This window comes from Acipenser ruthenus, chromosome 17 (genome assembly GCF_902713425.1).
Source record: "Acipenser ruthenus chromosome 17, fAciRut3.2 maternal haplotype, whole genome shotgun sequence".
Lineage (NCBI taxonomy): Eukaryota > Metazoa > Chordata > Actinopteri > Acipenseriformes > Acipenseridae > Acipenser > Acipenser ruthenus.
Window position 1 is genome coordinate 27,997,209 of NC_081205.1, and position 25,227 is coordinate 28,022,435.

At 37.6% G+C, this 25,227-nt stretch overlaps 3 protein-coding genes across 11 annotated transcripts in view; 1 reads left to right on the forward strand and 2 right to left on the reverse strand.

Moving 5' to 3' along the window:
* Positions 1 to 25,227, forward strand: part of LOC117423540 (mediator of RNA polymerase II transcription subunit 12-like protein) — a 104,189-nt gene that overhangs the window by 5,654 nt on the left and 73,308 nt on the right. For 6 of the 7 annotated variants that reach the window (XM_058990292.1, XM_058990286.1, XM_058990290.1 and 3 more), the window contains exons 3-15: positions 2,759 to 2,950; positions 4,730 to 4,889; positions 5,260 to 5,429; positions 5,640 to 5,750; positions 6,203 to 6,457; positions 6,973 to 7,122; positions 7,332 to 7,431; positions 8,238 to 8,374; positions 12,695 to 12,841; positions 13,270 to 13,396; positions 13,781 to 13,977; positions 14,572 to 14,676; positions 15,602 to 15,784. In XM_058990292.1, coding sequence (XP_058846275.1) covers positions 2,759 to 2,950; positions 4,730 to 4,889; positions 5,260 to 5,429; positions 5,640 to 5,750; positions 6,203 to 6,457; positions 6,973 to 7,122; positions 7,332 to 7,431; positions 8,238 to 8,374; positions 12,695 to 12,841; positions 13,270 to 13,396; positions 13,781 to 13,977; positions 14,572 to 14,676; positions 15,602 to 15,784 — 2,034 coding nt within the window. The remainder of the gene's footprint in view (positions 1 to 2,758; positions 2,951 to 4,729; positions 4,890 to 5,259; positions 5,430 to 5,639; positions 5,751 to 6,202; positions 6,458 to 6,972; positions 7,123 to 7,331; positions 7,432 to 8,237; positions 8,375 to 12,694; positions 12,842 to 13,269; positions 13,397 to 13,780; positions 13,978 to 14,571; positions 14,677 to 15,601; positions 15,785 to 25,227) is intronic. The other variant, XM_058990289.1, reaches the window with a different exon arrangement.
* Positions 16,530 to 19,547, reverse strand: LOC117423546 (G-protein coupled receptor 171-like). Of its 3 annotated transcripts, none has more exons than XM_034039516.3 (3): positions 19,382 to 19,547; positions 18,791 to 18,894; positions 16,530 to 18,446 (listed from the first exon to the last, which is right to left on the reverse strand). In XM_034039516.3, the coding sequence occupies exon 3, from the start codon at positions 18,399 to 18,401 to the stop codon at positions 17,433 to 17,435; it is 969 nt and encodes a 322-aa protein (XP_033895407.1). In that variant the 5' UTR covers positions 18,402 to 18,446; positions 18,791 to 18,894; positions 19,382 to 19,547; the 3' UTR covers positions 16,530 to 17,432. The 3 variants fall into 3 exon arrangements, with proteins under 3 accessions (XP_033895407.1, XP_033895406.1, XP_033895405.1); XM_034039515.3 differs by having other exon boundaries at positions 16,530 to 18,443; positions 18,791 to 18,913; XM_034039514.3 differs by having other exon boundaries at positions 18,791 to 18,913.
* Positions 21,549 to 25,118, reverse strand: LOC117423542 (P2Y purinoceptor 14-like). The gene is made up of 2 exons (XM_034039507.3): positions 25,005 to 25,118; positions 21,549 to 23,141 (listed from the first exon to the last, which is right to left on the reverse strand). The coding sequence occupies exons 1-2, from the start codon at positions 25,033 to 25,035 to the stop codon at positions 22,096 to 22,098; spliced, it is 1,077 nt and encodes a 358-aa protein (XP_033895398.3). The 5' UTR covers positions 25,036 to 25,118; the 3' UTR covers positions 21,549 to 22,095.

Sequence of the window (25,227 nt, forward strand, 5' to 3'; positions counted from 1 at the left end):
TAGCACAGTTGTGATGATAACGTTTCATCTTGAATAACCAATGCACTTAAATTTTGATAGCACGATAAGTGCTTGGAAGCCTTTATAGTTGCTAGCAACTCTAGTTAATCTTTGTATGCCAACTTGAATCTTCAGGTGGCCGGGTTTGAGAATCACAATCCAATGTCTTTCAATCTTTAGTAATGAATTATGTAATTTGTTTAGTTAACTATGTAATTTGAGCTGTAATGTATAGCAGAATATATGGCTGTATTCTAAAGTGTTTTAATATTTTAATATATTTTGAGTTTAATTGTTGTATAATTACACTATATAGGGCTTAACAATTGATTCTAAAACCATTTTCAATGAATGAATGCTATAATAGGTGGAAATTGTCACTTGCAACTTTAAATAATGTCAATGGCTATTATTCAATTAATGGTTTAATTATTGGATTTATTGATTTCTATGATATGTGATTAAGCTGTTTTTGTTAATTGACAATCACTACAACGAAGACACACTGTGTGTCGAAGCGTGTTGTGTTTGTTTTTTGTTTTGTTTCAATAATAATAAAACTTTTTTTTTTTTAAACAAAATCTAAGAGGAATCGGTCAAGTCTTAAAGAAGAGTTTTTTTGAGTGTGCGGCCAACCTGGTCTCTCCGAGAGTTATTGAGCAGGGCGTGCATGTTAACTAATTTTAACTCTGTAGAGACATTAATATATAAAGTGCCTTATGGTCAGCACCTGTTTTGGGGGAAAAAAAAACTATATATACTGTATATTTACTCTTTGTTACAATTATCCTTGATTAAGGGGATCAGTGATAACTGTACTGCATGAGAGGAATCATTGTGAACAAAAGGAACAAAGCAACACTTAGGCTAATCACTAATGGAAGAGTGGAGACCTTGATTTCTATCACTTGAAAACCAGCAGCCTGTCTTCAACAGAAAGGGCTGGGCCTTACAGAGTCAACAATACTTTCTCTGCACAAAGTGCTTTTCTCAATCAATCCAGTAAAAGCAATACACCCAGGGCTACTGGCATTGAAATGTAAAACTATTGCAAGTGAAGTACAGTATGTCAGATATGTTAAAACTGCACTCTGGGTTACAAACATGGTTTCTAAGTATGTTTTTATTTTTTTGAAAACCCTCGGTATAGTCATCAAGCTATTCAAAGAACGTACAGATTAACACTCATAGTTTCATTTTGAGAAATTAATAGACTTCCGTGGGTTGACACTAATGGATTGGGTGCTTATAAACACTCCACCACCACCAAGGTTTCTGTTCTGTTGTTGAGTTAACATTTCAAATGAAAGAATGCAGCATTTCATTGAGTCACAGAACACCTGCTGTCTACTTTATGGAGCTTGACTTGCTAGCTATTGCACCACCTGTTAGTATTGGAAAGTAATAAAATGGACAGAATTATTTTCTTTGTCAATTTATTTTATGACAGAGACAGCATCCAGATAGCTTCCACTTAATAGAGCACTTTATTGCTGTAATGGCTGAGTTAGTGTGTGTCAGTGTTTCCAGGTTCAGACTTATTCATTGAACATTTTATGGGAATATCAATCTCTCTGAATGTACAAACATCGGCCAGCTAATTTGCAGCTTTATACTGACCTTACGATCCTCCAGTCTCAAGACAGACCTCTCATATTTTAAATATGCTATTGTCAAAACCAATAAATGACGGAACACTTTTCTGTGATTGTTTCCACTGTCTTATCTAAGGTCTGGGTTGCCTTAAGATGCAGTTTGCCTTGGGGTTTAAAAGTCATATCTAAGAAGTTGTTAACATGTTGTTAGAATAAGCTCCTGCATTGTCTATCATGTTAAGATATCACTGTCATAATTCGATTATCAGAAAAATTTGATTTTCCGAACATCCCTGGTCCTAGTTAGTTTGGATAATAGTTTTACTGTAATATAATTTATTTTGGAAATGCATTGTAGGAACAAACAGCAGACAAGAATTGTGGTCCTCAAGGTATTGAAAGTTAGCAATTATGCTTCTGAAAATAAATTAATTAGTTTTTCTAAAGAAGAATTACTTTACTGAAGCAGCACTTTTAATATAGTACAGTAGTTAACCTTACTGCAATTAGTGTCTGTCAGAAATAACTGCCATCTCTCTTCATCTCAGTTTCAACACCTGCAGATCTGTTGTGCTTTAAATACAGTGTTTCATAGTTCCTGAAATACACATGCAAGTCCCTTATGCTTAAATATGACACATTTCAGAAGAATGACTGCTAAAATAACCTGGCAGTGTGGGGGGTCACAGGCAATTACAGAACTGGATGTTCAGCTACTTAAATTGTCATTTTATAATCTCCCGATGATTGTGCTGTAGTGATTGAATATTTCTATTATGCTCTTTAGATAAGACACAGTCTCAATTGATATGTTCCCTATTTTAGCCAACTATGCAAAAAATAACACTGAAGAATAAAATTCCTATTTGTCTTCACTCAGCAAGAATGTGCTTAATGTGCAGTGTTTCTGTTTTACACAGTAATTCATTCGTGTGTTTATTAGGGCTGATACTGCTACTCACACTCCCAATTGCTTTTAAGTCTTTATTGGCAGGTATTCAATGCCCATAAATACTTCTTAAAAGCAATTCTGAGTCCAAGCACAAGTGACAGCACACCCCTAGTGTTTATTTATTATTATATCAAAATAGTTAATACGCAATTATCTATGCATTTGTGTCTGTGTTGTACCAGTATTGTCTTCTTTCTGTCTTTCTTTATAGATCGGGGCTTATTTCAGCAGTATATTAGCAGAAAAGCTGAAGCTGAACACCTTCCAGGACACTGGAAGGAAGAAACCACAGATTAATGCCAAAGATAACTATTGGTTGGTCACTGCACGCTCACACAGTGCGATACACAGCTGGTTTACTGAGCTGGCTGGAAGCAAACCTCTCACTGTTTTAGCGAAAAAGGTAGGCCTGTCACTAGCTTTTACCAACAGGCTTGCTCTGTGTCTGCATTTCCAGTACAGTATCACACAAATCGAGGATATTCTGATTTTAATACTTCAGTGCTATAGTGTCTGAGAGTTTCAGAATTAGACATTAAGAAAAAATAAGAGGTGCCTTTAGAGTTACGATATATGAAATCGGTTGTTCAGGGCAGTAGTAAAATAAGGCCAGTAGCCTAATCACCTAGTGAGCTTATAAGTGCAGTAAAAAAACTGAAGGCTTATCAAGCTGCATATTTTTGTCCCATAATATGTGTTCTTAATTGTAATTCATTACTGTTTCTGCACTGATAGATATTTGGCATGTTTAACAGAGTCCCTGGCATATCAACATGGCTGAGCAAGGTGGAATTTCTGTAATGAAGACAGTATAAATTTGACCTCTAAGGGGAGCAGTAGGCATGTGATTTTGTTGAAGATTTCTGATGGAAAATCTCAAACAAATAGATATTGTTCAGCTTCAGAGGGTATACAGTATTCTTTTAAATTGTCGTGTGTGTGTCGTTCCAGCCCCCCCCCCCCCCACTCTCTCGTTGTTAGTTTCACTTCAGTGAAACTCCGGTATCATGATTCACTTCCCTGGGGACCTGTAACCCATTTCACAAAAAGATTGGAATCCTGAAAAAGCTCAGCCTGCCATGACAGTCATGAAGGTTTTCTAGCATTAATATCATTGAGTTTTACAGTAAGTAGACGTGCAGCCCAGGGCAATAGCTGGATAGATTTGACATCTTTGACACATGAGGTGATTACTTTAATGCATCAAAAACTGGGTTGACTAATACCATATTTACACAGGAGATCAACACATGTTTAAAACTTGACAGTCATTTCCATTTAAAGCAATGCAATGAGGGAGGAATGCAGATTGCTCATTGTGTGATCTATCCCACTTAAACCCCAGGAAAGAAACTGGATTGAGGACATGTTCCCCAGTAGTCTAAAGTGTCTCCAGTGCTACTCTTCTGTAGAGTCAATAAGATACATGATTCTCATGTCTAACAAAATGAACAATATTTTACTGTTGCACAGGGTCTGTAGATCTTTCATAAGTGCTGGTCTTTAAAAGAAACAAAAAAGTACTTTTCGGATCAAAGTGAAACGGTACAGAACATTGCATGACGGGGAGTTTCATGGAACAGTGTACACAAAATGATGTTAATAGATTCGGCATGAAAATAAATCAAATATTATCCTACAATTTAAAAGAAAGCAATTCAACCATCTTAATAATTCTCTGCAATTTGTGCAAAGGAGGATCTCTTGCCAGTGCTGTTATTTAAGAACATAAATAATTATATTAAAGCCCGAAGATAGTTCATTCCACTACTGTGCAATGCTGCCTTAGAACTTACAGAAGGAAACTTGGCATCCAAATTTAAAGTCCATTAAAAAGTCTAATCAACTGTACAGTGTTGCAAAGCCCCTTTCATCATGTATAAAGAGGTTCTTCAAATTGGTACACATTTGCAAAGCTGACCCAGCCAAGCGCTCGGCAGCCCTTATTTGTTTTGAAGGTCATTGCTTGTAAGTGGATTGGACTGTCCGTGTAGAGTTAATTAAACCCACTTATGAGGGGGGTTGTTGATTGCAATTATTGAGAACTCAAGGTATGAACGGATCTACTGGTTTTATAAAGAATGCTTCATTTTTACTAATTTTTTTTTTTTTTTTTGCAGGAGCATTTTGACAAACTTTTTTTTTTTTTTTTAAACAGTCACAGCTGCTTCTTTTCTTGCAGGTACCCATCCTTAGCAAGAAGGAGGAGGTATTTGCCTATTTAGCAAAGTATTCTGTGCCATTATTAAGGGCAGTATGGCTGATCAAGATGACCTGTGCCTATTACACTGCAATATCTGAGGCTAAAATTAAGAAACGACAAGCAACAGACCCAACTATAGGTAATGGTTTCAGGAGGTTACCACACTGTGTTCACTTGAATTGCTTTGCCAAGCTAATCATCAATTGATAATAGTATACTTACTGTAGGTGAGCTAGAGGCTTCATATAGATTTGAAAAAATAGGCTATGCATGGTAGGGGACGACATATAATTCTTAAAGGTGTGCGCCCTCCAGAACCTTGGCATGTAACATTGTTTTGTATATTTTGATAATCTTAAAATCACAACAACAAACTTTGCTGTTGGTGGTTAGCATGCAGTAATCTATTGATAAGCTAATAAAAATAAAACAGGGATTCATGTTTTGCTTGTGGGATCAGGATGTATATTATTACCTTTCTATTATTTTATAAAAAAAAATGTTTACAGAATGGACTCAGATACTCACCAGGTACCTCAGAGAACAGCTGGCAAAAATGGCTGAGTTTTACCATGGGACACCAAACCAAGGGAATAGCTCCGCTCCCCTACCTGAAGAGGTGGAGCAAGCCGTGAAGCAGTGGGGTTACAATGAGAAGCTGGCGTTCTATATGTTTCAGGTAAGAACAGCCAAGTTACCACTTCTTCTAGTATTCGGCTATTTAAACCCATGCTAATTTGAGCTCAGCTTGTTTCTAATCCTGTCAACCTTTCGGCAGCGCCTGGGTTCATTGGAACAGCTAAATTGCATTCCTTCTACACTTTTTAAAAGTGATTGCAGCAGTGGGTCAGCATGCCTTTTCATTGAATTGCTTGACACTTTGTCTTAGGAGGGGATGTTTGAGAAACAGGAATTCCTGGCGTGGATCCTGGATGTTTTGGAGAAAGTCAGACCAGGTGATGATGAAGTCCTTAAACTGTTGCTGCCACTGATGCTGCAGGTAAGGGGGGTGGGAGGGGTGGGTTGTGAAATGTTAAAGGTGACCTGCCTAGCACATGAATTCCAGCCAGCCACATGTCAGTAATTATAACTGAGATGGGAATGTACTGTACGAAAGAAAGCAAACAATCGAAAGAATGAAATAATGAAGGTTGCTACCGGTCAGTATTTTGTCCTAATTGGAGTAACGCCTGGCCCTGCTGCAGTTCCATTACTGTACAGTACTGTTTACCCTTTCACGCATGGAGGCCTCGTATGGGGACAGGTACAAAAAACTCTCTAGTCTTTATATGGGGACATCTGGAAGACGCAAATGCATGATAGCCTCACATGAGGCTGGGAGATATATGTGTCCAAAACTATTTCAAATGGTTTTATTTTCAACTATTTTCAATATTTCATGCATGAACGGGTTAAGCAGCAGAATGCTTTAATCCTTTTATTCTGTTCCAGTACTCCGAAGAATTTGTTCAATCAGCCTACCTGTCCCGTCGCCTTGCTTATTTCTGTGCCGGACGACTGTCTCTGTTGCTGAGTGAGAACCATGGCCTGGTCTCAGCCCACTCCCCACACGTGATAACAGGACCAACCCCCTCCTCACGCGGGGCCCCCAACGCTGGGGTGAGCTCCACACAGTCAGGCCTGGCAGACTGGCATTCCTGCCCCCAGCACCGGCCACTCATCTACGGCCTAAGCTGTATCATGCAGGTATGGCTTCATACTGTCTCCCATCGAGAGCTACGAAAAAGGATAGTTTTTAGTTAGTTAATATATCTTGTACGAATGTAAACTTAAAGCAAGATTCATAATCTTTAGCTTTGAGAGCGACCTAAAAAAGGATATTTTTTAGTTAGTTAATATAGCTTGTATGAATGTAAACTAAAAGCAAGATTTATAATCTTTAGCTTAGTAAAAAAAAAAAAATAATAATAATTAATAATTAATATATTGTTTCTTATTGAGCTGGCTTTTTTTTACACTACCAGTATTTTATTTCAAGTACTCTACTGTCCTATACTGATAATATCATTGCAAAAGAGTTTCATGCTTTTGGTCACATTTTTATTAACCACGTGTGCGTTACCCAGTAATAAAAAAAACACTGTAATAAAAGTGAAATACAGCAATACTTTAAACTGTATTAATGGCATTTAATGAAATACAGCAACACCAGATAGTTTTCATGTGTTATATTTTTTCTCAAGTGAAGTTTTCTCTTGCAGACAGTAACTCTTTGCTGTCCCAGTGCCTTGGTGTGGAATTACTGCACTAACGAGAGCAGGAGTCCCACCCCTGGCTCTCCCCTGGACCTGCTCCAGGTGGCCCCGTCTGCTTTGCCCATGCCAGGAGAGAAATCTATCTTTAACCAGCAGGTGAGCATGTGAGGAACCTGTCCAGTGCCTGTCAACATTTATCAATGACTGCTGTGACATTGTGGGTAGGAATCTGTAGCCAAGCCTGTTCTCTAGAATGTCTCAGAATCGTTCCTAAAGACTTCTGGACCCGCTGTCTTTGTCCTGTGTGACCCATAACTGATTCACAGCAGGTTGGAGAATATGACAGTCTTTCATTTTCCTCTTAGGTGAGAGCAAGTATATACGAGGTGGAGCAGCAAATCAAGCAGCGAGGGAGGGCTGTGGAGGTCCGATGGTCTTTTGACAAATGCCACGAGTCTGCTGCAGGTAGGTAGTGAGGAAGATTATTTCCACATTGAGCTCAGGTCTGTTCTTTGACTGAAGCAATCCAGTAGGATTCAGTGGGTCTTGAGCTGATTTCAGTTTGTTTGGGTGCAGTTTCACAAACCACTTCTAGGAGGCAGCAGTCTGCTAAATCCAGTTAAAATCTATTGAAGGAAATGCATGTAAAGAAAACATCTTACACTTTACTCATTTAGCTGGGTTGATATCTGCAGGCCGTTGTGTCCTGTCTTGCAATATTATTTTGAAACAGGCAGAAAGAAACCAACAAAGTTATTCTGCCTTTTTTTTTTTTAGGTTAAAAGGGACATGTCCATTTACCAATAAAATATAATAATCGAATTTACTTACCTACAGTACATTTCTGTGTAAAATATAATTTATGTAAAGGAATTTGAAGCAGTGGATTTTGAAGGTAAAGGCATGTTTTGTGTAGCAGTATGTGTTTAACATACTCATTGCAATACTGTAATATACACTTTTGCATGACTAGGATGTTTTTTCAGTTAATTTCCATGTCTCTCAGTCCTAAGGTGATAAAAATGTTTCAGATGAGTTTTTTGAGTGGTTATGCTGCCCTCTAGTGTCAGTCTGCAGATGTTATGTTAACAGATCCACTTGGTCCTGAATGAAGCCCTTTTTGTTCTACTTTCGTTGTTTAAAGGTTGTTTGTAGAGTGTTACAAAGAACAGTACAGAAATAACACAATGAGCTAGAATCTGCAGTATTAAGCACTGATTTTAATTATTTATTTTTTAACCTTTCAGACAATGCCTTTTCTCTTGCTGCAGGGTTTACCATTGCTAAGGTTTTGCACACGCTGGAAGTGCTAGATCGCCACTGCTTTGACAGGTCTGACTCCAGCAATTCCCTGGACACCTTGTACCACAAGATCTTTTGGACAAACAAAAACAAAGATAGCCAGGAGGTATGGACATACATCCAAACCACTCCAAGTCCATTGTTTGTTGAAGTTCCCATTTTCATCCTTATTCCAATAATACTACAGAATAGTACATTCAATCCTTGTCTGTTTGTATCTTAACTCTTTTAACTTGATGTAAAGACTTTTTAAATCTAGAAATGTCTATGACATGCTTTTTGGACCCCTATGGTTAGGGTTACCATATGACTGTATGCTTCAGCTCTCACCCCATTGCATTCTGGTATTTGTTTTACCTGTCTCGGGTACCTTTCACTACAGGACTACACTTACCAGAATGCATTGGGGTGTGAGTTGAAAAGCCTGAACTGTCCCAAACTGTCCAGGAGTCATATGGTAAACCCACCTATAGTGAAGTATGGCCCATATATGGGACTCAATACCCCTCACAATATGTTGTATGAACCTAAACCTGCATGATGTATGTTTTTTCAGACCATAATGCTCTTTATACTGCAGTTCTCTAGAATTGGTGTTTGTTCTCTGTTCTTCCCACATTTCCCGTTTGACTAGAAACCACATTAAAAGCAAAACAAACATTTTTATTTGAATGTTTTACCTAAATGCATTTCAACTTTAACAGTGGTAAGAAGAAGCACTTTGCCTCCTTCCTTTACCTTTCCTCGCTGTAAGTCAGAGGGAGTTGTGCAGATGTTGTGCCACACAGTGTTTATCTGAGTTACTTTGAATGTAAACCAAGTGTTTACTGTACTTGCACATTGCTTTAAAATAACTTCTGCAGATCTCTCCCTCTGTGCTACATACTTGATTCAATATGTTGATTATTTCCTCTGACATTTGCTTAGGACCCAAGGGGCCTCTATTTAAATAGTGGCATGTTATTTTTAGACCACAAAAAAAGATAAAACTCTGTTTTGGTTGTGTTTACAGAAAAAGCCTCTCATTATGGGGCCTGTTTTACTCAAGGGGTTATGTTCTAAGACTCAAGATCAATGCAGAGACTCAATGTTTGATCTGTGTAAGACTATTTATATATACAGACGTGCTCAAATTTGTTGGTACCCCTCCACAAAAAACGAAGAATGCACAATTTTCTCTGAAATAACTTGAAACTGACAAAAGTAATTGGCATCCACCATTGTTTATTCCATATTTAATAGAAATTAGACTTTGCTTTTGATTTTTTATTCAACATAATATTGTAAATAAGAAAACAAATGAAAATGGCATGGACAAAAATGATGGGACCGCTAACCTAATATTTTGTTGCACAACCTTTAGAGACAATCACTGCAATCAAACGTTTTCTGTAGCTCTCAATGAGACTTCTGCACCTGTTAACAGGTATTCTGGCCCACTCTTCCTGAGCAAACTGCTCCAGCTGTCTCAGGTTTGATGGGTGCCTTCTCCAGACTGCAAGTTTCAGCTCTTTCCATAGATGTTCGATAGGATTCAGATCAGGACTCATAGAAGGCCACTTCAGAATAGTCGAATGTTTTGTTCTTATCTATTCTTGGGTGCTTTTAGCTGTGTGTTTTGGGTCATTATCCTGTTGGAGGACCCATGACCTGCGACTGAGACAGAGCTTTCTGACACTGGGCAGTACGTTTCGCTCCAGAATGCCTTGATAGTCTTGAGATTTCATTGTGCCGTGCACAGATTCAAGGCACCCTGTGCCAGGCGCAGCAAAGCAGCCCCAAAACATAACCAAGCCTCCTCCATGTTTCACTGTGGGTATGGTGTTCTTTTCTTTGAAAGCTTCATTTTTTCGTCTGTGAACATAGAGCTGATGTGACTTGCCAAAAAGCTCCAGTTTTGACTCATCTGTCCAAAGGACATTCTCCCAGAAGGATTGTGGCTTGTCAATATGCATTTTAGCAAATTCCAGTCTGGCTTTTTTATGTTTTTCTGTCAAAAGTGGAGTCCTCCTGGGTCTTCTTCCATGGAGCCCACTTTCGCTCAAAAAGCGACGGATGGTGCGATCAGAAACTGACGTACCTTCACCTTGGAGTTCAGCTTGTATCTCTTTGGCAGTTATCCTTGGTTCTTTTTCTACCATTCGCACTATCCTTCTGTTCAATCTGGGGTCGATTTTCCTCTTGCGGCCGCGCCCAGGGAGGTTGGCTACGGTTCCATGGACCTTAAACTTCTTAATAATATTTGCAACTGTTGTCACAGGAACATCCAGCTGCTTGGAGATGGTCTTGTAGCCTTTACCTTTACCATGCTTGTCTATTATTTTCTTTCTGATCTCCTCAGACAACTCTCTCCTTTGCTTTCTCTGGTCCATGTTCAGTGTGGTGCACACAATGATACCAAACAGCACAGTGACTACTTTTCTCCATTTAAATAGGCTGAATGACTGATTACAAGATTGGAGACATGTGTGATACTAATTAAAGAAACTAATTAGTTTGAAATATCACTATAATCCAATTATTTATTATCTTTTCTAAGGGGTACCAACAAATGTGTCCAGGCCATTTTAGAATATCTTTGTAGAAAAAGCAATAATTAATCTCTTTTCACAGCTTCTTTGCTTTATTCTATGACATACCAAAGGCATGCAAGTATACATGATAAAATAGCTTTTAATTTCATCACTTTTCAGGAGGAATGAAGCATTATTTCAATGAGCTGTAAGGGTACCAACAAATTTGAGCACGTCTGTAGATAGATAGATAGATAGATAACATTTAATATGATTATTATATGTGCAAGTGTTTGTGCAAGGACTATGAGAATATTTCAAGGTGTTCTATTCCAGTAAAGCACTATTATATGTAACCTAGGCTTTTACAATGTAGTTTTACATTAACAACTACAGGTTTACTGTGGTATATTTTACTGGGTGAAACTTTGGCTGCCATGTTTATTTTACTATCATAATTTTGTTGTGACTATAATAGAAGGAACTTACAATTTAAATGGCCGTTAACTTGTAGGTCCATGTTGGAATTATGAGCTCTGTTTCCTGAAAAGTGGCCCTGAGCTATCACTGAGCTTCAGTGAAAAGTGTCTCACGTGACAGGCTGTATGAGAGCTACATTGTGTGATAATCTTGGTACAGTGTTCCCCCTTTATAAGATGGTCCTTTATACTGCAGAACAGGTGATAAGGCGGTACGGTCATGGCTCCCATTTGCCCCATAATGCCATTACACTAACACGAGTAGTCTCGTTATAAGGCGGAACACAAATTGCACGGTCTCTTAACTATGGCTCCCGACTACAGCTTTATAAAGGGGGAGCACTGTAATCACAGATCTCCAGTTATAATGGCTTGTGTCATTTCATGCTTTAGATTTAGTGCTATGACTACACTGCTTCCTCTGGTGTTTGCTAATTTAAATGTCTAATGATATGATTCTGCAGTTTATTGCTCCTCTTTTCAAAGCAATTTTTGGCACGGAGATAGGCAACACTGATAAAACTGAAAGTGATGTCTTGTACCTCTTTCAATACTGCAGCTACTGTATTGATGCGACTTTCTTGTGGTAAAGCCAAAAAAGAGAATCATGTTATTAGTGCTTCTACATCCTTAAATAAAAAAGAAGTTATTTTACATTGCAGTACGCTTTCCAGAATTACGTTTGTAATGTTACAAACTTGAAACTAACAATTCATATATTAAAACAGTGTGATATTTTACTGGCAGACTTCTTGCCACATCAACTGTAATGTGTTTTCTTGAACATTGTTTACTGCTCTCCCGAGACCCAGAACAGTATGCTCTTCACATTCATTTTACTTCATAATAGCATGTTGGCAGTTTTGACTTTATTCTTGTGGAAGATAGATCTTCTTGATTTTCAGTGTCTGCATCTGAAAAGTTTTCAAACATTTTTTCAACAGTATCCTTATGAGTCATTGTATTCGTGAACTGTTTGCTTTGTATATTTGAGTGAAACCACACGGTGAGAATTTCCTCAGTGCCCACATAGATTTTCTGTTAATGTCCTGTGACCTTTTTTTAAAATCCTTTTCACTCAGACAGTGACAAGAAGAAGGTATTGCTTGTTCTTAGATTGTGCCAAACCTTTTATACGGGTGGTCAAACTACATCTGTCATTTTTGACTAGCTCATTTGGGCTAGCTCAGTAAGAGAAATGTGTTCTGTAATAATGTATGTATTTACATGGTGTGTTCACAAATCGAACTGTAGTATGTAAAGAAGTGTGTGTTTGCATTTTTTTAAATGGACATTTGTAAACAGCAAGCAACAACAACGCAAAAAAACCTTATAGTGTGAAGCTGTTGTAAATAATGTTTGTGGTGTTACAGTATATGTTGTCCTCTGCCCTCCTGGCAGCTTGTTTCCTTGACAATGCCTACCTGTTCCCAGCAGCAGCAGCAGCCTGTGTCCCCGCACGATGAGGCGGTGGTGACGCTGCTGTGCGAGTGGGTCGTGAGCAGCAAGCGCTTCGGGAAACACAGAGCCGCGGCCGTTGCCAAGCTGCTGGAAAAGAGACAGGAAGAGATGGAGGCCGAGGTGAGGTCTGCACTTCCTGCACTGCCTCTCTGGAACGTTTTAGAAATCTTTTAGCTGCTGCGTTTATGTACAAAGACTCCTGTGCACCTGTTAACTGTCTTTTGTGTTACTAATTAGTATTGCATTGATATCTAATACACTGCTACCTTGTTATATTGCATGAAGGGAGTATTTGTCAGAAAGCAGTTTATTTGCTTTATCTTGCAAAGTGTGCCTCTTTGAACTGAATACAGCTGGTAAATGCTAGAAAACATTGATCTTTGTTAAAGGTATTAGGATTAAGATTTTTTTAGAGGTTCATGAAAAACAAACCCAGCTACTTACATCAGATAGTGATAACCTTTGCAATAGGGCACCTTCCAACCTTTCTTGTCGGAGGAAAGCCTATGTGTACACTGATTACTGTTGCATGTTGCTTCCCTTAATAGAGGTGTGGAGAGTCAGAAGTCCTGGATGAGAAAGAATCGATTTCTTCAGCTTCTCTTGCTGGATCCAGTGTGCCTGTTTTTCAGAACGTTTGTCTTGTGTTTTTGGATACGCAGGGACCTTTATTAAGTAAGCATTCATTTAAATAGGTTTCTTAAGATTAACAGTGGTTATATTTTGCTATATTCTTTTAAAAATATATAATTTAAAACAAAAACTAGTAGAAAGTCAAGTATGGTTTTACACCTGGTTTGTATTTGCAACCCTCTCTTAGCACTGTGTATCATTAAACATGCAGTAGCGTGCCTTTTGCTGGTATTGATTTCTTGCGGTCAGGATTTGTACTGAGCTTTAGAGTGGTCCTGAATGGTTTTGTTTTTTAGTTTTTTTTTGTTGTTTGAGCGATCAATGGACCCATTCATTCATTTAATGAGCCACTTTGGTCACTCACTGAGTTGACTTAAATTCATTCTAAAGTGGACAGTAACTGTGTGTCTCTCCATTCATTTCCAGCTGACCCCCACAGTGCGAGTGAGAACATAGAGTTTGTGAACCTGGTGCTGCTGTTCAGCGAGTTTATCCGCCATGATGTCTTTTCCCACGATGCCTACATGTGCATGCTGATATCCAGGGGGGACCTGTCTCCTGTCAGGACACAACCGTCTCACACAGAGGAGTCCTGTTCTAAAGACCACCACGTGAAAGTGGAGGTGAGGGGCTCTGTAAAGGACTGCAGTTGTAAAGGACTGTAAAGGCGGTTTGTGAAAATGTGTGGTGGAAACTAGCATTTGTTTAGCTTGTGAGTCATCCCTCCCATGTGTGTTTTGCTAAACAATAACCTTCCCACTGAATTAGCCTTATCCTGTAGGAGATGTCAATGTCTATGGTAGAAATATATAAAACTACAGTGCAACAATAGTTGCACTGTAGTTTTATATAACAAAGAATAAAGGTCCCCTGCCCGGACCTTTATTCTTTTAATGTTGTAACTTAGAGAAACTGATAAGAGTCTTTTAGACTTGCTTGTTATTTTATTGCTTTACAATATCTGGAAATACTAATACCCACTAGCTAATTTTATATGTTCATTTATAGGTTATTGATTACACCCTAACAAAGTAAAACTTGGCCTTCAGTACAAAAAGGGTGTTCCTTTAGCTTAAAACATCCAATCTTAAGATATATGTAATAGTACTGAAATAAAACCTACAGTAATAATACAAACCTCTTTGTTAATGTCTTATAAATATTTTTGAAAAAGTAATATTTTGTTTAATTGATTTAATATTTTGATTTTATTTTAGGAACAAGGCAGGTTTGGGGAACAAGTGGACATTTCAGGAGCTGCTCAATTCTTCCATGATGTGGACAAGGGTGAATTTAAAACTGACTTCAGTTCCGAATTTGCAGTATGTTGAAGCCCGCTTACTTCTTACTATTTCTAAAAAGGTGTAATATCCTCCCCCAACCCAATTACAAAAAAACTTCAAACAGATGAATACAACACAGGCAGACCTCCAAGAGAGTAGTTTCAGAGTTTGTGGTCTGCTGCACGGCTGCAAGTAAAAGGGAAGTGGTTTTAAAAAGTTCCATCACGGAGGATGATTTGGTTCCGTGCTATAGAATGTAAAGCAGGTTCAGATAGATCAGCCTCTGAATCTATCAATGACTATGAAAAAAAGTAGCAGCCAGTTTCAAACCAGCCTGATAAGTGTAATCTTTCTAGAACTGTTGAGCTCACCTGTTCCTTCCTCCCCTTGGTCAAAAGGCCTCAAAACATGAAAGAAAAGCGATATGTTTTAGAATGTAAATTGTTATTATCATATGCTCGTAAAGAAAACATTTTGTATTGCTCAGTAAGTTCAGGTCAAAGCCCCCCTTTTTGCCATAGCCCCCTCCGCAATTTATATTAGATATTTATAATTTATATAGATATTTATAACTACAAACACTCATTATACTCATAGGCCCACTCCACTTTTTTTTTTAACCAAAATACAATGTATGACTTGGAGGTGTTCACAGAGATGTTCTGACTAAATGTTTGATATAATGAAGGCAGTTGGGTATTTTATTACCAGAAAAAAAAAATACCGGACTTCTGTGACTTTCTTCTGAGTAAAAATACACTACAGTTATCTCACAAAGCTAAACAATAAAGTTGTTGGGAATATACCAAAAAAAACCAAACAAACGACAGTGTTAATCAAATAAATAATCTTGTTTTGAAGTATTTTTTTAACTAATTATATATCATTTTAATGTGATTGAGCAGGTAAAATGAAATGTCTGTTCATCGCTGTTATCTCATAGCTTTTTCTTTTTGATTCTTAGTTATTGTCCCCAATGCCAGGAGAGCCCGTGGCTTGTGAGAATTTGAAGAGTTTGCTTGAACAAGAACACCTCTCTAAAGAGGAGAAACTGGTCAGGAAGGAGAGACAGAAAAAGACGATATCTCCATCCTTCTATGACCTGCCTCGTCATCTACAGTATGCGTCACACTTCCCTATACCTCTGGTAAGTAACATTTAAACTTTAAAAACTGTGGTTGTTATTAACATTGCTGCAGTATAGAACTGCTTCCTCAGAAAATAAATGTGCATCAAATCTTTGTCGGAGGATGCAGACGTCATGACAGATTCTTGAAAAACAGATCAAGAGGAGTAGTTAGCTGACAATATTGCAAATACTTTGTAGACATAGTCATATTCTCAAAGCTACAGTATTTACTCCAAATCGCCATTAGATTTATTTTTGTCTGAAAGGAAAAAACACTATGCAATTCTAAATTCAATGATTTATTTCTGGTTTTGAAATGTTATTAGGTGGGTTGTTTGCTATTTAATTGTGTTAATAATGGTTTTGCAGGAAATACTTTTCAGAATCTAGCCCATATTGTTTTGTTGGAAACATTCAAATAATCATGGTGGTGAATTTTTTCGGTGACAAACAAAAATTCGCTGTAGGTGTGCTTTGAGTAATGCTGGAGTTTTTTTTTATTACTGGCAAACAGATGACTTAGAATACAAAGGAAATCCAAAGGTTAGCCGAGGACTATTAGATCTGAAATGCAAGTCATTTTCTCTAACCTTTTTTAAACGTGAATCCACCAGCAGACAACAAAGAGACGTCATTTATTATAGCACCATTCGCAAGGTTTTTTTTCCAGGTCGCTGTACCTTATCAGCGGTCATAATGAGGTCACTTTTATACTGTCCACTCCACAGATCCTTGCTCTGGTTTACTCAAACATCCCCAAAAGTAAAATACTCCAGTGACTTTATTAAACCTGGTAAATATTCACAAGTGCAGAAACAGGAAATAATAATAATGATGATTAAAAACACACAGCACAACATAATAAACACACAAAAGATAAATGCTGTTCTATTCAGAGGGTATAAGGTATTCCTTTAAAAACAGAACAGAAGGTTTTTTGAATCAGACAACTCCCTGTAGCAAGCCACTGGTGCTTACCAGACAATACTCCCCACTTCCTCTGCTGTCTGAATTTCCTGTATACAATATCTCAGTTCAAGTGTCAAATTTATTTAAAACTTGTTAATAGAATAAAACTAGTTTTATCACTGTTTTTTTAATAGCATCAGAAAGGCCCACAAGAATATTGTTTTCTTAACAATTCTGCTATAAATATGTACAGTAGTAATTTATAAAGCATTCAACTTTTTGAACATTTTGCTTTTCAATCTAATATCTCAGTATTTTATACATTACAATAATTTCCAAGTCATGGATTTGAAAGGTTTAAAGCTCAATATATGCAAATATACAGTACAAGTTGACTGATCAGTTGTATTGACGGTTGCTTATACAGTAATAAATATAATGATATGCCATTTAAATTCTTAAGGTAGTAGTCAGAATATCCACATGAGTTACAGTGTTGTAAAAACTGTATTCACCAATTATACTTCAGTACAACCTTTCTAGCCAATCAGATCGCTCCTTTCCAGTAGATTATTGACTGTCCACACTGATTTCAGTAATGTATGAACTAGTCTAAGCTGAAAAAAAACCCTGTTCCTTCATTACGGCAGCCATGTGAGAGCAAAAATGTCATCCAAAAATGAAAAGTGAACAAATAGAAAAGACATTATTTTAGGTAATTTTCTACAGAGTTGTTCAGGTTTTTTTTTCTTTTATTTCATTTTTCAGCCGGAACTGTGTTTTTTATGGAAGGCTGTCTTTGTGGCTTGAATGCCTCCGAGACCTTTTGTCTAAAAGAGTGTGAGAGATGGTAGTAGAGGACTGGATCAAAACAAAGATTTAGCACCGACAACAGCAAGGTGCTTTCCTTCGCTAAAAACAGCGAGCGCTTCAGCGAGCAGTCGGTGATGACCTTGTTCTGTGTAAACGTGTATGGGGTTCGAACGATGTGGTACGGAACAAAACAAACAACGTATCCCAGGGTGACAACCAGGATATTGAACATAGCTTGCTTTACATTTTGGCGATTCTCATAGTTCCTGTTTCGACATAGGCGCTTCAAGACCAGCCCATTTGAAATCAGTATAGCGGCCGAAGCGTTCAGAAATATAGCGATGCATATGAAATTTGTAAGCATGTGCCAGTTGAGTCCAAGTTCCTGTTTGAATTCGGCGCAGGTGACCAGAGTTTTTTCTTTTATAGTCTTGATGGGAATTAGCATGTTTGGGACCATGATGAACAGCACCAACCCCCACACAACTCCAGACATCATTTTAGCAAATCCCACGTTCTGTATCCTAAACAGTTTTGAGCTCTGAGTTATCTGAAGGTACCGATCTACGCTCACAAAAGCTAAGAATATAATGGATGCGTACATGTTTATGTATATGAGGCAGGCAGAGAACTGGCAGTGGAAGATCTTCAGTTTCCATGGGGCAATGCCCAAGTCAACAACAATTTTAAAAGGTAAGGCCAGGGTCAGTAAGAAGTCTGAAGTCAGTAGGTTGATCAGGTAAATGTTTATGCATTTGTTGTTTTTGCCATGTCGAGTGAACGCCCACAGCGCCACAGAGCTCCCAATGATTCCAGTCAAGAAGATCACGTAGTAGAAGTAAGTGAATGGTTCCATTTGGTCGTTGACTGTGCAGTGCTCGCTGCGATCAGCTTCCAAATAAGACCGATTCATCTTCAGTATCGATAAACACAGACAGGAAGGAAAAAATCAGGCCTGCTGAGATGGGAAGAAAATCTATGATATTGTTGTGCTACTTTGAACTAGATTAAAAAAAAAGTTAGTTGCTCCTTAGTTACTCCTTCATTTACAATTCTAAAAGTACTTACAGTACAAGCCACTACATTAAATGTCTGAGTTGTTTATTTCTGATTTGGTGTGTTAGTGACCCTGCTATGAACGAATTAAAAATGCAAAATGAAATTAAATAGTTCCAGGTGATTAGAGGCAGCCTCATACTAATTAGGATGAACCCCAGGACAACATGTTAAAAAACAGTTGTCAATAGGTTTCAAAGCCGAATCTAAAATGATGTTTTGTCACATAAAGTAAAACTTTCTTACCGTATCTAACAGACACATCTTCTCACGACTTCCCCTGAAATCTCACTGGTTATCTGAATGCAGTTCACCTCTTCATCTCTCTTACTAAAATGGAATCCAGACACCTGGTAGAAGGAAGTGAACCTGATGTAACAGAACGTGTGGTTACTTTAACAGGACTGGCACTACACGCACTGCATAGTTAAGTAAAGTACGTCGATATGTTTTTTCTTTTACCAAACTGCTTGATTAAATAATAATAGATTAATCTAAAGAGCGTAAAACAGAGTACTTATAATATACAGCTATACAGTATAAAACATACCCTTTTCCAATACAGTACAAAACATGTGTTGCAGGGTAGTGTATAATATACACAGTATACAGTTGAAGTTTACAAATCTAATAGAAAACAATTGCATTTATTGCAATTGCCCTTTAAAACATGTTTATTGAAAACTATACTTATATAGCCTCTTTTAACTGACCAACTCTTACTGGGAATAGCCATATTAAGAGAGAGAATAGCTATATTTTTAGAGTCCTTATTAAACACACTTTTGTTTCCTAAAACAACGCACATTAATTGCAGACTATGTTAAGTGATCCTACCTCTGTTTCAGGTATTCCCAAAGTTGGGTCTTGATTAAGAGCTGTCCAAGATCGAACTATACAAAACTCAGTCTCAAAGCTTTGTTGAAAGTGACATTTATCAAACTCTTCATCTCTTCCTGTAGATAGCATGTCCTTTGTGGTAACGCAAATGCATCAATGACGTAGCTGAAACCTAAACTTTTCCAAAAATCACTGATATGAAATAAGTCATCACTGACAGCCTATGTTTTCTTGTAAAAATGTGCCCAGAATATAAATACAGGGGAGAGTGAATACTATTTACTGTACTGAAAGTCTGTAGGTGTCCGAGTAAATGAGACGTAGATAATAAACAAGACGGACTAGAACGTTTTTCTAAAGTAGCTGTACACTGCATTCTGTTTCCTTTCAACAAACCACAGTTGTCAGACAGTTAACGATTTGAGGTCTGCTTCTGTGGAAATGGTTGTGTTTGCTGCAGTAAATTACTCTTTGTTTTTGTCTCCGGGGCCATGTGAAAAGCAGATTTCTGTTGCCTTTGTAAGAAACATTTTGTTCATTGAAGAACAGAACCTTCCATTCCTTTTCAGTGTAGTTGGGGTTTGTTTGTGTCACAGAGAAGATCTCATTTAATATTTGTTTTTGTGGGATAGCGTCCCTTTCATTAGTTAATTTATTATTCCCAGCCAGGGATGAAATCCCCTGGGAAGGGGATATGGTGGATGCGGTCATATGTATGTTTGTATGTTACTTTTTACACATCTTTGCACATATATGGAGCACCGCTTTTCCAGTTGTCATGGAACTGGGCATTAGCAATATTTAGCTTAAATTATTGAGAAGATCAGATCCTGGGGCTATATGAGGTTGTCTATCTGTCTGTAAATCATACATCTCTATGTCACACTTATATTTTTACATTTATATGTTAAACCGCTTATCCAGTTGTCATGACACTTGGTATTAACACTAATTAGAAGAAGTTGTGGAGAATATCAGATTCTGGAGATATACGGGGGTGGTTGTATGTCTGTTCATCCATCTGTCTCTATGTCATGGTCATTAAATTCTGAATTCACAGTCGTGGCATGGGTTGTATACAAGTTACATACAAGTTAAAGATGCAGTCAAGACTAGAAAGCTGTGGATATGACAGCACTATGACCACAGGTATATCCAGGATGAAAGGGGTTATAGTTTCTGTACATACTGGATTTGGCCTAGTTTAGTTTTTTTTTGTATAAAAGACTGAATCAAGTTTACATTAAATTATTATTATTTTTTTTACCTAAGGTTTAAAATGGGAAGGCCGGTGTGGTTTTGTACTGTGCTGTGACAAAGCAGAACTACAAGTCCTACAAGTCATGCAGGAAGGTAACATTGACATGCAGATTCACAAGCCATCATTTCTGTAGCATTTGTCTTTGGTCATGAGGGAGTTTTGCTTTTAACAAAATCAGAACAGTTTTATATTACGTGAGGAATAAAAATAAAGTTATATGCACTCAATGTAGCAGATGTAAATAATACAAAAATATACATATTCTTTTGGTGATTAAAATATTTTACCTCTCATTGGCATAGCAATGTTCCCTTGTCATTGTAAGGTAATTTACAGTCCCACCCAATGTAGTTACTGCATAGTCTGCTTGCATATTATTGTGGTATGGCAGGGTGGAGGCTCTGTCGGTGTAAACAGTGGGTGGGTGTATTTTGTATTTAAGTTTGTCAGGGATGGGGTTAATTCCATCCCTGTCAATGACATGTGTGGAATGTGGCTGGGTCTTGATTGAAGAATTGATGGTCAATCAAATCCCAGCCACATGGCATACAAAGGAAGCTAAATCCTTTGTTTGGTGCTGGAGTTTGTGAAGACAATTGGGTGAAGGCTGTTGCCCAGCCTGAATAGAAAAGGTGGCTGTTAGTTAGTGAGTGAGTTAGTTTGTTTGAACTGTTTATTTTGGCCCCTGTGACTTTTGTTCTTGAGGTTTTTTCTGTTGCGTCAATACAAGTATCCTGACCCTGGGTTTGCTCTTCTGGTGCTGACCAGCCTTGATTACACTACCCTGCCACCGTGAGAAAATAAGGTTACTTTAAATAAGTATGCATGTATTTAAAACCACATCAAATTAAATACATAGGTGAAATACTATGAGAAAAAAAAAAACAAAACAGCAATGGTGTCACTTGTGGTTTCTAGCATACAGTACATCAAACTGGTGTGTATGGCAAGAGCACAACCTAAATTAGTACCCTAAAATATTCCCTCTCAGCTTCTAGTCTTACATTAACAAAGTGTCCACACTGCTTCGGTAACATTCTGTTTTTATTTATTAAGAACATACAAAGAACATAAGAAAGGTTACAATCGTTTGGCTGTTAGTAGCTTATTGATCCCATAATCTCATCAAGCAGCTTCTTGAAGGATCCCAGGGTGTCAGCTTCAACAACATTACTGGAGGAAAATACGTACAGATAGGATACTGTATGAAATAGTGCAGTGATTGATGATAAGAATTGAAAATGATATTATATAACAAATATCCATATCTTAGTACACATCTTTACATAATATATGTTATAAAACCTTTCTGGTGTAAATGGTATGTTCTTTTAGCATCAAAGAGGCTTACGTCATGTAAAATAAGAAGGCACACTGACTACTCCGAATGAATACAAGCGTTCAAACAGGGTGACCGCACAAAGAAACATTAGAAAAGCTATTAACATGCTCAGATGTGTGATTGGTCAAGAGTATTCATCGCTGTAGCCCCCTGAATAGAAAAATCTATCTCTTCATTTCCTCTGGCTTGGTTTGCTGGTAAAGTGTTCTTCTTTATAAGATACTTTTCTAAACATAATTTAGCCCGAAACGCTTTGCAAAAGATGAAATAAATCATAGGATCTAGACAGGCATTGAGACTTGACAGAACGGTGGCAAATTCCTTTAAATAATGTAAATGGTTTTCCCAGAAGCAACTGGTGATTATTTTGCTGTTTGCTAAAACATAAGGAAGCCTGACTATGTGGTAGGGTACAAAACAAACTGAAAATACAGTTACTAGAACTAAAATGTTGTTCCTGGACTTCCTTAGCTTTATGTTTGAGGAAAATGTGTTGCCTTTTAACCTTTTGGACATTTGGACATAGAAAAAGCAGAGCGATGTGAGCACAAACATAAACAAGATTAATGAAGAAGTATGCACTACTACACTGAACAGCTTTCCGGAGACACTGACATTACTGACATTACATTTGCTTGTGGTTCCTGGAGTGTTGCTTGAGAGGTACATGTGTCCCACACCAATGCTGAGAAGCAGTATCCAGGTTCCAAGAGAAATATATTTTGCAGCCTTAACAGTCTGCCATTTGTAAGTTTCAAGTGGCTTCACGATTTTGAGGTACCTGTTTGCTCCAATATATTCCATAAACAAGATGCTTGCATACATGTTCAGGTAGAAAACTGTTGCTGAAATGGTACAGTAAATCTGGCGGACAATTGTATAACTGGTTGAGTATGCAGTAATTTTCACCGGCAAGGACAAAATTAATAAGAAGTCAGCTATTGCCAGGTTTTTCAAGTAGACGTTGACACAGTTTTTGGTGTGCGTATGACAAAAGTAAACCCACAGGGGAAGACTATTCAGAACAAGCCCAATGATAAAAATGAAAGAGTAGACCACAGCAAGAATTGTGTTCATGGTAGCGGTGGGATGCTGAATACAAGTTGTTGTATTTGCTGTTGTTGTATTTTCCTGAGGAAGCATCATAGCCGTGTCTGGAAAGCACAATGAAAAAGAGCAAAACAATCCGATTAGATTTTACAGAATACACAACAAAACAGAATTCAGGGTTTTGTGAAGAAAACTTAACTTATACAGGGTAGAAAAACCCAGTTCTTGTCCTCTTGTTTGTCTTGTGTGAATTTATATAAATATATTTACAAGCATTGTGTCTCAGAAGTGAACCTGTATAAAAAAACAAAAAAACTAGGAATTCAAAACTGCATTTATTCACGTGGTGCATCGTGATTTTATTGGTCACTTTGCCTCACATCTTGATAAGTTTTAACATAGGGCAGATGCATATCAGCAGAGATGCCAACTGCTACGATTTGGCCGTAGCAGCTACTATTTTGTTGGTTCTGCTACGGCGCTATGTCGAATGGGGTTAATGGTTAATGAATTAATGGTTCTTAAATAATACTGTATTTCACAGACAGTTTATTGTGGCATTAACTGATATACAAAAGCTCTGAGCCAGGTTGCTTAGTAACCAGTTTAAGGGACCTCCAGAAACCGCTGCGCAAATGTCACCTTGCTGTCATTATCAATCGCACGTTTACTTGATTGATTTTTAGTAAGGCTGGGATTAAGTCACAGTGATCACGGATTACGTGATTTTAGTAGAGAACATTGAACTTTACTAACACCTTGAAATTACACCTTCACCAAAAAACAAAACAAAAAAAACCCACGCTTTTTTCGCAGTTTAGCTGATGATGTTGAACTAGCTCGGTTGCTTTACTTTGCAATGTAGCCGTTAACACTTTCAGTTTTTTCAGCGTTGTGAATTGATTTAAACATACATGCAGTACAACTCTACTGGCCGATTTTATCAACCTGCAGCTGCATAGCTGAGAAACAAGTGTTTGAGGCCATTCTGCTGTTTGAAGACAACTGTGTAACACATCGTTAATACTGTGCTTACTATGAAATTGTCAGAAATGAAATGCGATGTTTATCAGTTCTGGAAAAACATGGAAACGAGTTTCCCAGCTCTTGCTGTAATCATTTTCTGCTGGTACTGTATTATTTAAAAAAAAAACAAACAAAAAAAAACAAACAAAAAAAAAACAGTTGAATTTTCATCCCGTGACTTCACACACCATTTTCCCCTTCCTCCGTGATTTTGAACAAATTTACCATGACTGCTCCGTGATTTTTAGTACAAATTTCGGTGACAAAATCCCAGCCTTACTTATCAGTTATTAAAACAGGAATCACAAATCAAACTAAAAATGTCACTGTCCTCCATCTAAAAGATTGAGGTTGGCTTGTCAGAAATATCGAGAGGAATTTACCACAGAATGGTCATTCATTAAAAGAAGTGTCTCAATCTCATGTCTACAGTGAATACTGCCAGACAGACTTCTCTGTGAAACACAGCGAGCATTAATTAATTATGGGGAATACACAGCATTTTGTTTTTTGATAGTTGCAGAGTAGTAAAAATGTAAATAAAAAACATTATGTTAAGTCTTTCTTGAGGTATAGTTATTGTTATAAAGTTTTGAGGTTGAATATTTCAGTCCAGGTTTGATAGCCCTTTCGAGAACCTAAAACACTCTTCTTTACTAATATTTAAACCCAGAATAAATATAATTCCAAATTTAAAAAAATAAAAAAATCAGGGGGGTTTATATTTCTAAATGCAGTGTGTTTGCAGTTACCAAAATTATAGATTGAACAGCAGAAATGAGGTCATTGGCTTGCCAGAGCCTAGAACCTTTTAATTTCTAGGGGCTAGCAGCCACTGGCCTTAAAAAAAAATCTGCCTCGCTTCGCTCAGCACATGCCACTATTTTCTCCTTTCAGAAGTTGGAACCTCTGATATCAAAGGCAAAATAAAGTTGACCTACCTTGTATATCTGTGGTACTTGTAGCAAGCATTGGAAGGCGTCATGTGTTTAATAAGGACTCTTCGCCTTACTCATATACCGTGGCTGTGTTGGTTTGCTATTTCCTTCATTGAGGTGGTCTGCAGGAAATGCAACGCTGAGCAATCATTGTGAAACAATCTACTAGACAGTTTTCTTGCAAGATCCAAGTAGAAGGTGATTGATACAAAGCGATCACAGGGCC

Coding starts and splice junctions, on each gene's coding strand:
- LOC117423546 (XM_034039516.3), bottom strand. CDS start 18,401: ATGAATCGGTCTTATTTGGAAGCTGATCGCAGCGAGCACTGCACAGTC.
- LOC117423542 (XM_034039507.3), bottom strand. CDS start 25,035: ATGCTTGCTACAAGTACCACAGATATACAAG. Junction 23,142..25,004: donor AAGTACCACAGATATACAAG/GTAGGTCAACTT, acceptor TGTGCTTTCCAG/ACACGGCTATGATGCTTCCT.